Source organism: Macrobrachium rosenbergii, chromosome 11, assembly GCF_040412425.1.
Source record: "Macrobrachium rosenbergii isolate ZJJX-2024 chromosome 11, ASM4041242v1, whole genome shotgun sequence".
Taxonomy (NCBI): Eukaryota; Metazoa; Arthropoda; class Malacostraca; order Decapoda; family Palaemonidae; genus Macrobrachium; species Macrobrachium rosenbergii.
Genome location: NC_089751.1, coordinates 16,767,266 through 16,785,105, shown reverse-complemented (window position 1 = coordinate 16,785,105; position 17,840 = coordinate 16,767,266). Strand labels below are relative to the sequence as shown.

The following is a 17,840-nucleotide window of genomic DNA, read 5'->3' as shown; positions in this document are numbered from 1 at the left end:
AATACCCAAATAAAACAGAATGATTTCTAAGTGTTAAAAATCCCTTGTACACTAAGACAGTGCCTCATTATCATTAGATATATGTATTTGGAACCCATTTTTCCTGGTTATATTTTATATACTTGTTGTTACATTTTGCCTAATGGGACACACGAAGAGAGGGCACGAGATACAAACACCTGAAAAAACAGCGAAACCCGACTAGGGATTAGGCTTAAGTTGTTGCATTTTATTTGTGCGTTTGTGTATTTCATACATGCTTGATTTAACGTTAAAATTAATGAGCATTCTGTTAACATGTGATTCAATGTGTATTGTTGCAACTTTAACTTCTAATGTTTAAAAATGACTAGAGAATAGTTACTGAGATATAAATGTTATTAGTTCTTTGTGCATTAAATTTCACCACCTTTTTAACATTACTAAGTAAGATTTTTATTTCAACTATAATAATAATAATAATAATAATAATAATAATAATAATAATAATACTAATAATAATAATAATACTAATAATAATAATAATAATAACAACAATAACCGTTTCTGCCTAGAGAACTCTACTTCCCATGATGGGATTCAAAGAACAGCAAAACCTTTGAGAGGCATTTATAAAATCCTAATGGTGAAAAAGGATTTGCAATCACATCGGAAACGCAGAGCGCTAAATATACATGCCCATTAGTGTCACTACCAAAAATCGGCCTAAAGCTTATTTACGCCGTAACAGAGGGATGGAAGATACGGTTATTTCGCTTTTTTGTTTATTTTCCTCAAATTGCAACATTGACTCCGGAAAGAAATTCCGGGATCTTTCCAAGACAGCGACCCCCAAGGGTTTTAACTCTGTATGTATCCACCTTTGAGGTGTGTTTAGTACAAGCCCGTTGGGAATTACCGTAAAAACAAACAAAAGACTGTAAATATCATAAAGATAATGACCCCCAAGAAATATTAGTTCTAGATAACGACCCCCAAAAACCCTTGGGGGTCACTGTCTAGGAAAGATCAAAATTCCATGCTTGAAACTAAATTATCCTAAATAGTTTCTGCAACACGGCCTATGAACTTTCAATTTTCTTTGGTATTCGCCCGACACCTACTGAGAAACACATTACGCCGACGACAGAAGCAGAGGTTCCTCAATTTTCTCTCCTTCAGGGGGTTAGTGCCGTCAGTGCACCGTGAGCATTACTTAAGGTTCTTTGCAGCGTCCCTTCGGCCCCTAGCTGTAACTCCTTTTAATTCCTTTTTCTGTACCTCCGTTCATCTTCTCTTTCTTCCATCGTACTTTGGACCCTCTCCCAACAACTGTTTCATAGTGGAACTGCGAGGTTTTCCTCCTGTTACACCTTTCAAACCTTTTTACTGTCAATTTCCGTTTCAGCGCTGAATGACCTCATAGCTCCCAACGCTTGGCTTTTGGCCTAAATTCTACAGTATTCTGTTCTGTTCTCAATTCTCTCTAATTTCGTAAACCATTCCCTTTTAAGCTTAAGCAGCAAATCCCAAATTCAACAAATTCTAGTTTTTGACGATGCCATTCAAAACCAGGCCTCGGAAGGTGACGTTTGATGCCGGGGTTGATGAATGAATCGTGACACGACGAATGACTTCAGTTTTAGAGCAGTATTAACAATGAATGGTTTGACATTTTGTGCAACCCAGCAAGCAATTTAATAATGTCTTTTGCGATTCTCAATAAGAATTAGCAGTATACATATAATAACCATAACATATATGCTATGAGGGGCATATATCTCTGCAAGATGCTCCTAAATTTGTTTCTCTGATTATCAAGAGGTAAATATAAAAAATATTATAATTGCCAACAACCTAGCAAGCCCCTTCTCTTTCGTACATTACTTACGTAACCTAAACAGAAGATAAAAACCAACTACCTTGAATTTCATCTTTGTCGAACTATACTTCCTTTCACAGTGATTTCCATAAAGCCCCTCCCCCTTTTTTAAAGAGACAAATCTGTCTCTTCCCCTTCGTTATTCTCGTTTCATTCGGTCTATTGCTAGAAAAAAAACGGGCATTACGTTACCCATAAGTTCGGCCTCATAATAAAAAAAAAAAGACTGGAATTTTCCTTAATCCTTCAACTGACCTCGCTAATCTTGGGATAGACGTGCATCACGTCTGGTCGATCCAGGATGAGCATGGTCGTGATGATGCCAGCTTCGATGCTGATCAAGATGCATGTGATGACGACCTGCGGAGATGGGCAACCTTTTCAATATTCGTAGGATGAATGGGATGGGTATGAAAGATATGCTATAAGGAGGGGTAGTGGGCGAATGGTAAACCGATGTAATTATGCCTATGGGAATAGGTAGTTGGTTTGAATAATCTCTAATCACTTTATACTTGGATAAATAATGACATTTTCAAGATTTGTGGGATGTATTGGATGGAGATGGGAGATGTGTTATAAGGAGGGATGGTGGGTGGATGGTTAAGCAATGTAATTATGCTCACGGGAAAATGTAATTGGTAAGAATTATCACTCATCACTTACTACTTGAATATATTAAGATAAAGTTATTATTCCGTAGCTAAAAATAAATGAAATCATTTTGAAGACATTTGACTGAAGACATCATCAACTAATGTTTTCTAATGTTACTGAAACCGCTGTGTTTACTGTCGAATAATTTACAATGTAATTGCAGCAACCAGCATTACGATATAATTTGATTTAGCAGAATATTTCACGACAACAGCAATCCAGGAGGCATCATTTCCTCCCTGAAGATTCTGAGCCGTCAATTGATCACTTACATATAAACTGTAATGAAATCATCAGGTGTTATCAAATGTCTTTGCATTATGTACATATCACAATTGAAGATCTGAAGCTTATTGCACAATGAAAGTGACTTTTTTTTACCTGGGCAGTAGCTGACATGAAGCGAGGCTTTCGCATCATGATCTTCTTTGTGCCTGCCAGAATACGCGCGATGCGATTGGTTTTGGTGACCAAGGCTGCGTAAATCATGGCGAAGGAGAGGCCCGGGAGCACGCGCGCAAGAGCGCAAGAGGAAGGCGAAGGGCGCGCGAGAAGAGGGAGAGTGGCGCAGTAGGATACCATCATTCCAACGAAGATTATGTAGGATAGTTCCCGAGTGGAAGCCTGAAACAGAAAAGAATAAAAAAATGTAAAATGTATTAATAACTTGTTTGTGGTTTAATACCGAAGCTAATATCTTTTGTCAGCCAAAATTAGGAGAATATGGTCATGATGGACGAAAATCCCTTTCACTTTGGCATACCAAATGAAAGACTGATTCTGTTGGACAAATTAACACTCCTGACAAAAAAACTTTGCATTTGTTGCGAGAATCAGGTATCTCATACATATCTGAAAATCAGAGATTAAAAAAAATAACTCGACTAGATAATAAACAAATGCCGAAGTTTACTCATGATGGTATGCAGGGGGATATGAAGAACATAAATGATAAGAAAATAATAATAAAATAAAAGATTAGTAGCAGTCCCCCCTACGAAGCCAGAGGACCCACCCACCTGCTCTTTTGATCCAAGTTCTGAGATGGTTCGGTCAAGTAGAAAGAACGAGGGATGAAAAACTGGTAAAAGGAGTATGCAATTCGAAAGTACTGGGAGGAAGGAAGAGGAGAAAAAGGCCTAAATATAAAAATGGGCTGGAAAGATGGAGGAAGGGCGTTCTGATAAGAAAGAGGCCTCATCATTCATAAAGTGAGGAAGTGCGTGCAAGATAGAGGTGGGTGGGCGTTCTCAGTAGGGGCATAAAGTGGCTGATGTGGAAGTTTTACACATCAGAGGTTCACGCACAATTTTTTAGCTTACCGGTTTATGTGTGAATGTAGCAGTGAACCTTACCTGTTCTGTTCTTGTGAGCCACTCCCTGTTAGAGAAAACTGTGTGTGTATATATATATATAATATATATATGTACATATATATATATATTTGTGTATATATATATATATATATATATATATATATATATATATATATATATATATATATATATATATATATATATATATATATATATATATATTCGCTAACATTGAAACGAGTACGATAATAAACCAAAAGAACAACTAAACAAGAAAAGAAATGAAAAATGAAACTCCTCTCTCTCTCTCCCTCAAAGAAAGAAGCGCCCAGCATTCTCTCACACTCTCTCTACAAGAGGCTATACCTTAACAATAGGGGTGTGATTGTGCTTGATGAACACAATCATAACGAAGAGTGTGGCAAGCATTCCCAGGGTAGCCAGGCATAAGGCCGCGATGCTTTCCTCGTCATTCCACAAGATGTACTTGACGTCGATGGCCTCGCAACCTGCAAGAAAAATAATCGGGATTTATATTTACAGTCCACATTTGGTAGTATTGAAAAAATGAGAAAGATCACGTGGGGCGTTTGATTCCAATGCTTTACTGCACAGCAGGTACTTATTTACAAAATATCGCAATCAAGTCATGAAACATTGCATTTGATAGCAGCTTATCGGAAAAATTAACCTAAATAAATTGGTAGGAATTATAAAATGTAAAATATATTATGAGAATGTATGATCTGGAATGTTCCGTCAAAGTGCATCCATATTTTGCATCACGTACAACCGCGATGAACTATATTAACCGTATTCACGCTAAAATATTGAGATAATCAGCATTCGGACATGATTGCGGGTATTAATCCCAAAAGGCGTATAATTCGCTAACTACGAGACTTAAATTTCGGAAAGGAATTGGTAAATAACGAGGATATGCCCCTTTACTAGACCAGATAAATGCAAAGGTACTGTTATCTGAAAATTTAAAAAGCTGAAAATATCTTGAATGACAATACGAAATTCTCTATACTAGAATATCCTGATTTTTTTTTTACTATATTTCACATTGGAGAGAACATGCATAGATTCTTAAAATATTTAAAATATAAAAATATCTAAAACACTGAGGTGTACTAATCTCTATATAGCACAGGGCCTCTTACGGTGTGGACTATACGGTCTTCTCAAAATACACAAGGCATGTGTTCCTATGAGATGCATCTTGACCTGGTTCCATACATCCTGTCTAAAAGAAGCTAAGTTCCTGGTACCTCACCTTGTTCCTCTAACATCAAATAATTGTTGTGGCAAAACTTCCATGACTTTTCCCATTTCATTTTTCATTTCTCCTTTCCTCTCTAATTTTATTCATATCACGCTACTTCACCACTTGTATCTCGCCTACACAACACCTGCATATTTGCTTGTTTACTGATTTCGACAAGCACACATGTTCACTAAACACCATACACTGTCAGCGAGGTCCATTCCCGGAACACCTTTGTGTGTATTCCCAAAGCTAATTTTGATAAGTAGAATTTTTCACCTTTAGCCCTTTGTTCACTGGGAGCAGAACGGTCTAGTGCTTTGTTTGGAGACGCCGGCACGTTTTGAAGTGACAAACTTCCTTTATACCTTTTTTTAATAGTTCGAAGACTTTCAGCTCCCGTCATAATATATCTACAGAGACGGGGAACAACGCACAAAAGTGCCAGGGGAATATACAAATTCCACTGACCATGAAGGTTTGGAATCCGGTACGATCCAGTCTGATGGGCTGACTAGGCCTATCGTCAATCCCGCCCACAAGAGCTCTATTTCCTTACAAGATGACGTCGATGCTACATACCTACTTTATTTAAGAATAAGTAAATTCAAAAGTGAATTCATGCCTTTCCTAGAGCTGCTCTCTCATCGTCAAGAAAGGTAATTATTACTGATGCATTCATGCTGCAGATGATCTCTTAAGGAAGTGAAAAAGAATAAAAATCACCTCTGCTATCAGGAGATGAATATCATCTATGGTACTAGAAGTCAAGGTCCCTGTACACCTCAAAAAGCTTTGCTTGAATACTCTTGCCAAACGAATTACAATGGTTTGTCTCTTGCCATATTTCTAATTTGTTTTTACGTATATAGCCTACTTGTGAAATATAAGAAATAACCCGTAGTTTCTGCAGGACTGTCTTATGGCTCTTTATAATGCTTCCTAAAATGAAGACTGAAGGTACTCATCTTTGTCAGTATGAGACTAAATTGAGAAACTGCATTGTGAATAACCTAGCTGATGTTTAGCGTTCGTGTCAAGTGCCAAGAGCTTTACAGTGCTCTTTTTCATCCTTTCGATATGACTTTGGTCTTCCATCATTTAAAAAAGGGGGGGCCCGCTTCCTAAGAGAACCTACTGTAGGCTTATCATTTTCATCCTCATTTTTATATTTTAATTCTTCTGTACTGGTCTTGGGCTAGTTGATAGTTGACGACGAAAAAGAGTATCTGGTTCCGGAACATTCTGCATAGAATTTTCGTATGTCAGTCATTCTGTCCCTTACCTGTCTTGTTCTGGTTCGGCCAGTAGCCTTGTTGACAGCGCTGACAAGTCGTTTCATTCAGCAGAAATTCATCCTCCTCACATTCGATGCAGATCCAACAGCACCTTTGGGTGTCGTCTCCCGTCTCGACAAAACTCTGAGGAACAGGAAATACAAAAGAAAATTACTCTTAATTCGTGATTTTCGGGGCACGTCCATTCATGAACATCCTTGGAAATTGCCTCATGATTAATAGAATAAGCATAAACAAATGACCATGAATACAGACATTAAGAAATTATAAAAAATTCGTAACACACCACCAGTAAAAAGACTAACGAGGATGAAAAATAAATTGAACTATATCCACAGATGATTCGTATTTGAATATACGCACAGAAAGATCCTGGGCAGACATTTGCCAGCCACCAAAATGAATAACAGTCATAGCAGTTAGGTGAGAAGTTTGAAAGCGAAGGGAAAACCTGTCCTGTACGTTCCATAAAAGTACCCAGAAAATGCTCATGACAATCCATGGAGGCATAATGGAGGGTGCATGGTACTGGAAATAATTTACTGGGAACTTTTCAAGTTACTGGGAACGTTTCAAATATTTACGATTTAAGTGGCGCTTTATACACATGAACATTCATTTATATTGTATTTATTCGGTTGCTTAGGCCCTGACGAAAGATATTACCTTTTAACATAACTCGATCATGTCAGTTACTATACAGTTGTTTCTTCACTACTACAAGGAATTACAAGTCAAAGTCTCCCTCACTCTTAAGCTAGGGTGAATATTTTTTTGCATATATTAAAATGTTCGACTTTCCTTATATTCAGTAAAAAAAAAATGGTTCCCAGTTTCACAGTTCCTCTTCATCTAGGTTAGACTCAATTCCCAACACAGACATTCATGACACTGCAAACAGGATGGAGAAAAAAAATCCTACTAAATAAACGAGAGGGAATGATGCACACACTGGTTTAAGAGTGTTAGGCTATACGCTATTATGGGGTACGATGGCAAGAGAAGCGCCTCATGGCACGCACAGGTAAGAAATAAAAGAAGTGTTAAGTTGACGCAACCTTCATTTACTTCATTTTTCTTTGGGGGAGGGAGGGAGGGTGGGAAGACCACTGAACGAGGAAAAATTAAGCAAATAAAAAAGATGACAAGAAGACAGTGAAGGCAAAAGAAAATGCAAGTGCCAATGCGTGTTGAAGAAAAACAGAATATATGAGGTGCCAAAATGTGCCCGGGAAATAGGGGATATATTTGAAGAATATCTGCCAAGACAACTCAAAAGACAATTTCAAACTTTAGCTGTGAATAAAGCATGAACCCCCTTACATAGAAATCGTCGGCTCATACATTATTATTATTATTCGCCTTCGCCTAAAAATATGTCTGTCTCTCCTGTCTTCATTTTTAATATCTTTGTCGTTACAATACACTTTGCCAGGAAATAGTTTGTTAGAGAGTAAGCATTCCTTAGTGAATAATAATAATAATAATAATAATAATAATAATAATAATAATAATAATAATAATAATAATAATAACAACTGTAAGAACTTCCTCCGGAACTTCTCTGGGAATAACCTGAATCTTTGAAGCAAAATAATCAGTTACTTTCGGCTTGAGCCACGAGCCTCAGACGAACTAACGAGAGTTCTGAAGTCTTTGGAGGGCAGCTCAAGCGACGGACAAAGTGTGCATTTTCTGCTCTGGGTTATTCAGGCTTACGTCAGGTCCTCTCAAACGAGGTGCTTGTTTACAAATACTTACATTACGAGAGTTTATGAAAAGAGCGGCCGCAGTCCAGCAAGCTGCTGCGAGGAGTGTAAAAAATGACTACGTGCGCAACTTTTACGTTATTTTGTGGGTAAAGTCCAAAGAGAATTATGTCTGCACATACAAATGATACGTGGATACAATGTTATTTTCACCTTTTAATTAAGCCTGTTTTATATGCGCATCAGAGCGGAAAGTTGCTGATCATAGTATACAAAAATTGAAAACAAATGTCATATGTAACAATAAGTTACAGGAAAACCTAAATCACGAAATAGAAAATTTAATTTATGAAAGAAAATTTTCCAAAAATGAAACATTGAAAACATTCTGTTCCATGTTAATTGAATATGCAGACTAATATATTTACAGACGATCACTATGCACCAAAATTCAGGTACAAACTCAAGACCATAGCTTAGCTACGTCAAGTCCTCTGTGAACCAAAGTCCAGTTTTGAGCAAACAAACATGGAAGGAAAAAGTGCCAAATATGACAACAACAGAGCCAGTTGATGCAGCAGAGGCCGTGAATAGCAGAAGGCATTTACCTTAAATTCATTGTAGCTACACGGCTCGGAGCACACAGATGCGGGCGGCAGTTTATGGGGCCGATTGAAAACGACTCTTTCCTCGTGCACTACGAGCGAGCCGTTGTCCCAAGTGCCCACCAGCACGTAGTCGAAGCTGCCGTTTTCAAGGCGCTGGTAGTTCATGATGTCGTACCTGGGAGGAAGCAGCGAGAGACAAATATGAGACGCAACTTTTTACATGAAAGAAAGAAGCATAAAGAATAAAGAATATCACACAAAAATATCCAAATACGGGCGCATTCATTGCGTTCAGTTTTACACAAAAATAGTGAAAACAAATGTAAGGATACCAAGAATTATCGTAATTACGTAATTTTTTTTATGTTCTCTGCCAATAATCATCACTAATGAGTAAAAGACATACATATATTCATTCGAATATGCATATGGTATAAACAAAATATAAATTGAAACCTACATATCAAATAAATGAGAATTTACAATATTAAACTGAAGAAAATATGTCAACAATTTAAAGAGGAATAATTATTCTGAAAAAATACAATCTTCAAAATTACCTTCCTGGCGGGTCGCCTCTTGAATCAAATGCCACGGTCTCGTTCATGTACGAAAAGGTGACGTTCATTAAGTAGTCCTGAGACGAGGAGAAAACTTGATGTCATTGCACTACCAATGATTTAGGGTTCATAAAAATTAACTTTCACATTACCGAGTAATGATTCTACATATAGAAAGGCATATTATACAATGGTGTATATATATATATATATATATATATATATATATATATATATATATATATATATATATATATATATATATATATATATATATATATATTATATATATATATATATATATGTATGTATTTACATTTATAAAAATGTGTATATATACATAAACACATCACACACATATGTATATGTTTATTTACACATGTAAAAATAATAGTATATATATATATATATATATATATATATATATATATATATATATATATATATATATATATATATATATATATATATATATATATATATATGGTAATGATCCCAACGATAATTAATAATTACTTCAGCACACTTTATAAAAAAAAAATATAATCAAACGTAAGTGATTCTACTGGCATATACCAGTTCCGATTTTTCCACTTTACTACTTGACTAAAAAACCTTCTTCTCCACTTACTCTATAAAGAGACCCATTAATTGGAAGCATAGAGGAGCAAAGGCCGGTCGTGTTTTTGCAGAGATCTTGTTGCATGTTGTGCAGACCCCAGGCCATTGTGTAAATAGCTTTCATGACGAAGGCCATCTTCGTCTCCTGCTTGTACCCGTTCCGCAAGGACTCGTTTCCTAAGACGAGCGGAATGTTAATGGTGATGATATAATGATGATGATTATTATAAACACTGGTTAATATGTATATATTCTTATGGAAGAGGCAAAAACTCATTATAGAACTTGACTAGTACATTTCTGCAGTGTGCAAAGCTCGTATTAGATTAATGAAAAACGTACAAAAAGTAAAGGGAGATGAAAGCATAAGTAAAAAGTACATTTACACATTTCATAACCTAAACTGTACACTACAGGTAAACAATGGACTACGATAACACATCACTAAGGCAACAGACAGTTCTTTAATAAGTCAGTCGTTGTTTGTCTTAATGCCAGAGCATTAAAGTCAACTTCAGAAACAGCCGCAAATGAAGATTCAAAGGAAAGTTTGAAGGCATCCGAAATATTACCAGATTTAATCCTGTATATCAAAAGAAGAGCAATTCCCTAACAGAATTCATCTAAGACAACTCAGAAATCTTAACATCCTTCAGTTTCCTAAAGCAGCGACATATTGCAGTGTATACACGTTTTTAGGCAAATGTAGCGATATATAATACACTCAGAAAAAAGGACTTGAATATAACGAAAATAACGTTATTGCACTTGCAAGCAAAGCAGAAGACATACAAGTTCCTTTACCTAATTGTTCTTTATTCTTTTAATTATCTGCAAGCACAAGATTGCGATATTTGCAACTAACCTAGATTACAGTCTCTAAGTAAACGAATAAGTAAATAAGGAAGTAAGTAAATAAATAAAAAAGTAAATAAGTAGATAGATAAATAAATATAAATAAATAAAATGCAGTCTAAACCAGGAGTAGAAGAATGAAGTTATGCAAGGTTTTCCTTGACTACAGTATGAAAGGTATTTTTCACAGCTGAGAAATACCACTGTTGTACTGAGAAGAAAGGCAAAGACTTACATAAATCCTATGCAAAGGACTTCATGTTCTTTAATCCACAACATCAAGTGGATGCTGGAAATCACGTTTGAACTGTTTTGAGAACAAAGTCTTTCGTTTTGGCTTCAGGGTTCCCATCCAGGATTTTCCAACCATTTTGTGCTCCAATTAAGGAAACACTCCCAAAGTATATCTCTTTTTATTAAAAAAAAATTGCCAATGGAATAAACAAAAGATGAAAGAACCAACCTGTACACCTTGGAAGAGAGGCAACCTCTTCGATCCCAGGCAAGGAACAATTGAACCTCATTTGCCAGAACTCGACGAACCAAGGATTCCGCGTGTTGTTGTCAGGGTGGAGGTCGAAGTAGTAATCGTCGAACTCATTGATGTAGGGGCTGTGGATCTTGATGGAGAGACCTCCTACAGCCGCTTCTTCCACTCCCGCCACCACGTCAGATCGGTCGGCCCAGCCGTCGCTGAGGTGGGGTGGTAGAGAAGAAGATAAATGGTAAATCTATACGAACTGTAGACTAATTAAGTGTTTCCAGATCAGGAAAAGGAAGAAGCGTAAGACAGTGAGGTGAATAGTAGATTACATGGGCCGGTATTTTTTGCTTTTCTCAACGTTCTTAAAAATTGCTTTTTGTACTTTTCATTATCCACTGCAAGCACAATTATCAGACAAGCAGAGATAAGAAGAAAAAAAGGAGATTTTTTGTTTTGTATTACTAAGTATTGAAAATGCATTCGAAGAGCACGGATACAAATAAAACCTCCGAAAAAGACCTTCATTTCCTTTGATAATAATGTGCTGATTTCTTAAAGTAATCCTGAAATAGATCAATAAGAAGATAAAAATACACAAGTAATTCGGATACCATACTGCATTTACACAACCAAACAAGTGACTTTATGCTCAGGCATTTGAGAGCATAATTATAAATACATACGTGCAGATAATTAGGCGCAAGTGAGAAATGACAACCAAACATTATAAAAAAATAACAAAATAACTTTAAAAATTTAAATTCAAGCGGTGAATAAATGACAATGTTGTGCTCTGGTATGTTCCACGTAAATCATTGAATTTTTTTTATACAATGTCATCATTCATTCTGAGCATCTACTATTCTGTACAAAAATTCTGGGGGAATAAGGCTGTAGTGTTTCCGTATGGAGGATGTAAATTTTATTTTCAAAATGTAAAAAAATATTACACCAAAGATATCATGATGGTTTTTCCACATCCATAAAGTATATATATGTATATATATGTGTATGTATATATATGTATATATATGTGTATGTATATATATATATATATATATATATATATATATATATATATATATATATATATATATATATATATATATATATATATATTTATATATATATATATATGAGAGAGAGAGAGAGAGAGAGAGGCATTTGTTTTATCGCAAGAATATCAGCAGAACAGATTTCAGCCATTTTCTGATACATTTATCAGAAATTATCGTGCTCTAGGAAATCTCAGGAATCGAGATTTGTTCAAGGCACTCAACAGCTATTCCCTGATTACGGTTACGTAACCTTCATTTATACCAGAAGGCGAATATACTAAGAAGAAGAATTTTATATTGTTATATATACGAGATATATATACGTTAATAATGGTAAAAACTATGAGAAATAACTCTGCGGTAATTACGCTCCGCATTTCAATACAACACACTAGCATTTTCCGAAGATGACTTGAGGTGAACTAACCTGCCAATGAAAAGGAAACGGGAGGTGACATTATGCCTCTGTGCAGCCAAGAGTAAGTGGTGGACTGTCATTCCCTCGCAGAAACACACGACTACATTCGCCTTCTGATCCTCGAGTAACTGGTGGATCACCTGGAAAGGGAAAAGACTCGGCTGGTTCAAGTAGTTCCTGTTTTAACAAATTATGTCATTGAATAAACTGGTGAAAGGAGTGTAAGCATGGATATGTATGTATGTATGTATGTATGTATGTATGTATGTATGTATATATATTTATATGTATATTTATATGCCATTAAATAAAATGGTGAAAGGATTGTATGATATATATATATATATATATATATATATATATATATATATATATATATATATATATATATATATATATATATATATATATATATAATGTGTGTCTGTGTGTTAAAAATGCATAAAAGAGAATGTCACAAGCACGAGAGAAATATATAACATTTTATTTAATCGAAGTTAATGTCTGTAAAGGTATGATTTATCAATTAACTGGTATTAAAAAATATATACTTTATTTTCTTACATTCTAATTGAAAATCAATTAGAAAGGTTAAACAGGCATAACTTCATAAACAAAAGCAAAAATGACTCAATAAAAGAATGTCCAGGCAATTATTCAGATCTGTGAACACCGACACCCTGAAGGCCAAGTAATTACATCATCAACTTTTTAAGCAAAAATCAGGCTCAATTAACCTGATATACGACGAATTCCGTGGCAATTACTGATGCGAGACTGGTAACGTATTTTTCCAGTTCCACTGAATGATTAAACATACATGTTAAAGCTAATAACTATCATTTGTCGTTGGGTGCAGCTACGAAGGGTGTGGTCTTGAAAAAAAAAAGCGGGGGGGGGGTTGCTTTAGACTCGGGATGATTTGGATCGTATGGTATTCTTTGTAGTGATTGGCACTATCGAGGGACATTTTTTTACGGATTCTTTTTTCATCGTTCATTGGATATAACTAAAGTTGCATATTCCAAAATCTTCAATCCCACATATTTTCATAACATTCATATCAGGTTACAATGGAGTATCATTTGAAAAACACATTACTTTGATAATCTCGTTCTTTCGCTAACACAGAGTACAAGCAAGTTCAGTTTCGTTCAGTCTGCAGTTGTCTGGTGATAGTTATTATATATCATGAATGAGCTGAACTAATAATTCTCTTCACACACAATTTTCGCGAATTGAGAAATGTTGAAAATCACTTGTCATTCATCTGTTTCACTAAGGATATGTACTACTAGCATGGCCATTGTAGCCATGTTAGTAGTACATTTCACTAAGGATATATACTACTAACATGAACGTTGTAGCCATGTTAGTAGAACATATCCATAGTGAAATATACTACTAACATTGTAGCCATGTTAGTAATAAATTTCACTAAGGATATATACTACTAACATGGCCATTGTAGCCATGTTAGTAGTATATTTCACTAAGGATATATACTACTAACATGGCCACTGTAGCCATGTTAGTAGTACATATCTTTCGTGAAATATACTACCAACACTGTAGCCATGTTAGTAGTATATTTCATTAAGAATATATACCACTAACATGGCCATGGTAGCCATGTTAGTAGTGTATATCCTTGGTGAAATATACCACCAACATTGTTTAGTAGTACATATCCTTAGTGGAATGTACTACTTACGTTGTAGCCATGTTAGCAATATATTTCACTAAGGATATATACTACTAACATGGCTATAATGGCCATTATTACTTATGGTGTGCGCATAAACTATGCCTCCTCGCATCTTCACCCCTGTCAACCAACACCACATATCTCTCTGATTCTCTGTTTCCAGAGACTTTGATCCAGAGCACTTTCTTATTAATCATTCATTGGGCACTTTCAGAGAGCTGTAGTAACGCTCAGGAGGAAATTTCCTTTTGTATATCATTATACATTATTTTCTTCGAATTCGACTGACATGTGCATCTCCTCCAGTATTATATAAATACACACACACACACACACACACACATATATATATATATATATATATATATATATATATATATATATATATATATATATATATATACATATACGCACACACACACACAAGGACATTCGAGGACAACTCTGTGATGTCACTATATCCCAAGAATCTTCCTTAAGCAACAGCAATGAAGATATTAAGTTTTTTGAGTAGGCGTGCATGGGCCAGTTATCTCTACACACCACACATTGTAAACACTGGTTCTTTATTACTTTTTTGTGCAAATTTTGCCAAGGAGCTATTAACTACTGCTGTCTTGCCATTTCTGCATACAGATTGAAGTCTTTAGGTGCCTCGATAATATATTAAGCAGCAGGTTATTTCATTGCATGATACAACGGTCACATCATCAGTTAAAAGAAAAATTCCGTAGTGATAATTTCAGTAATTTTCATCTTGACCCGAAACCTTCTTATATTAAACTTATATACATTCAAAATACAAAACTACCCCGCCTTCGTTCATTTCATATTACTGATGTTATGTTTAGTAAAATCATATGTTAAACAAAGTTGGTGTCAGCAAACATCCCTACTTCACTCATTAATTTACAGCAAACTCATCCAAACGTATTCCGTTATATAACACTCTGGATTTCATATTCTCAGAGTATGATTCTACTATGTTTAAAACTTTGGATGGAAAACCAAATTCTTCCAATATAAGAAATAAGTCAAAAATAGCACGTCAAAAGCTTTTAAAATGTTAAGTGATAAAATCTTGCGTTATTTTTTCTTGTATTTAATAACTGCAACTGATTGTAAAATCAGTAAGAAAAGCCTGGCCAAAGTATATTTGTGCTAAAAAGAAGATACTTCTATGACTAATGCAGTCAATGCTGGAATGCTTATTCTTGTGGAATTGCCAAGAGCATATTTCTATAAAATCTGGAACGCAGATTTTATTGTAAAATCTTAATAACTTTAGGAAGCAGACCACCAGTTACTGGAGATATAATACTGAATCCAACGGGTCGTTTCAGCTCGTCTTCACGAATTAGGATTCCTCAAGATATAACATTGACCAATCTGATTTTTCCTTGTACTACCTGATTTTTTTATCCAATTGAGAATTCCCACATGGTACCATTGCCAGCATCAGTTTCAATTCGGGCTGAGAATTCGCTCCAGGAATAATTTGCGCCGTCTGGTAGTCTTCAGAAAGTTGCTACACGGAAAAATATCATGCATTCCAGCTTTTGTTGTTAGGTTACGCACTCAGTCATTTGATTTGCTATCTAATTATATCTGATGAAAGATTTTCGATTTTCCGCTGAATGAAAACACAAAGACACACATATAATGCACACAGACACAAGCGCAGAAACACATACACGCACACACATTTACATATATAATATATATACAGTACATAATTATAAATAATTATATATATATATATATATATATATATATATATATATATATATATATATATATATATATATATATATATATATATATATATATATATATGAAGACCGGCCAGGAAGATATACTTAACCTTTATAATTCCATTGGGTTAAAGTTATTCAAAATTTGTGGCTTGAATAATTGAATACAAAAAGGTCACTATGTTTAAGTGGTATATATATATATATATATATATATATATATATATATATATATATATATATATATATATATATATATATATATATATATATATATAATTTATACATTTATTTACAGCAACGCTACTACAGACATAAGAAGCCATGAATCAAGCAATGGATGGCGTGAACCGTTTTTTCATCCGATTTCAGAGGAAAACAATAAAACGATCATTAAGGTACCTTAATGACCTCTGGAAGCCATTCGTTTAAACTAGTAACCACGATCTTCTAAGCATCTTCAACAGAGTAAACGTGGCTAAGGATAAACTAAATCCTCAGCAGAAAAGCATCTTGGTTATTTCCGAGTCTGACGTAGCACTTCGTAGAAGAAGAATCTTCCCTTTTGAGAAGTGTTTCAACACGTGAGACGTCGTTATGCGACTTAAATTAGAAGTCAACAGACGTCAAACGAATCTCTTCAGTGTTAAAAGAGACGAGATAACTCTTGACCAAACAAGCGCTTTCATTCGCCCAGGGGAAAGCAACCATCAACCGCCACACAGGGTCGCTCTCTCGCTCTCTCAAAACTTTCCTTTTTTTTTTTTAACTTATAAACGGCCATTGCCTTCCTCTTCTTCCTTTCCTCTTCTTATTTCTTTTCATACATGGTTTTATAATCCATCGTTTGACAATGATTGTTACTCCTTACTTTTTAGTTTTCAGTAAAAGCAAACCATTGAGATGGTTTTGTCTGTCCGTCCGCACTTTATTCTGTGCGCACTTTTTCTGTCCGCCCTCAGTTCTTAAAAACTACTGAAGCTAGAGGGCTGCAAATTGGTATGTTGATCATCCACCCTCCAATCATCAAACATGCCATATTGCAGCCCTCTAACCTCAGTAGTTTTGATTTTATATAAGGTTAAAGTTAGCCATAATCGTGCGTCTGGCAACGCTGTAGGACAGGCCACCACCGGGCCGTGGCTGAAAGCTTCATGGGCTGCGGCTCATACGGCATTTCCCCGAGGCTACCGAAAGATAGATATATTTTCGGTGGCCTTGATTATACGCTGTACAGAAAACTCGACCGCGCTGAAGAAACTTTGGCGCATTTTTTACTTGTTTTTCATAGGAAATGAGTCACTAGCTTCATTCTGTATTTTTCACGGTCCGGACCTTTTCTTCAAGGCATCTTTTGATGCTGGGGCTCTCTCCATTCTTCTTTGTATACTATTGCTTATTTATTTCATAAAATCTCCGGGAGTTATTCTCATGACATTTAAAAATTTATTTTCCTTATATACAATTTCTCTCCTGCTTCATAATATCACTGTGAGTTTTTTCTCAAGGAATTGCGGTCTTCCTTGCCAACTGTCTCCTTATATTATAAATTTTACAGTTCGGGTCTCAATTCTTGCTATTCCTTTTCCCCTCGCATAGTTATTATTTTTTCGAACTGCTTCATTCAATGTCACAGATTTTTCTTACAGGGTCACACGAG

The 17,840-nt window shown here is 35.3% G+C and overlaps 1 protein-coding gene across 3 annotated transcripts in view; it reads right to left on the bottom strand.

Moving 5' to 3' along the window:
* LOC136843197 (metabotropic glutamate receptor 5-like) overlaps window positions 1–17,840 on the bottom strand; it is a 549,708-nt gene that overhangs the window by 13,233 nt on the left and 518,635 nt on the right. For all 3 annotated transcript variants that reach the window (XM_067111270.1, XM_067111272.1, XM_067111271.1), the window contains exons 11-19: window positions 12,728–12,858; window positions 11,222–11,451; window positions 9,914–10,080; window positions 9,283–9,359; window positions 8,723–8,897; window positions 6,393–6,528; window positions 4,201–4,343; window positions 2,900–3,142; window positions 2,117–2,221 (exon numbers count right to left, since the gene is read on the bottom strand). In XM_067111270.1, the coding sequence (XP_066967371.1) occupies window positions 2,117–2,221; window positions 2,900–3,142; window positions 4,201–4,343; window positions 6,393–6,528; window positions 8,723–8,897; window positions 9,283–9,359; window positions 9,914–10,080; window positions 11,222–11,451; window positions 12,728–12,858 (1,407 nt within the window). The remainder of the gene's footprint in view (window positions 1–2,116; window positions 2,222–2,899; window positions 3,143–4,200; window positions 4,344–6,392; window positions 6,529–8,722; window positions 8,898–9,282; window positions 9,360–9,913; window positions 10,081–11,221; window positions 11,452–12,727; window positions 12,859–17,840) is intronic.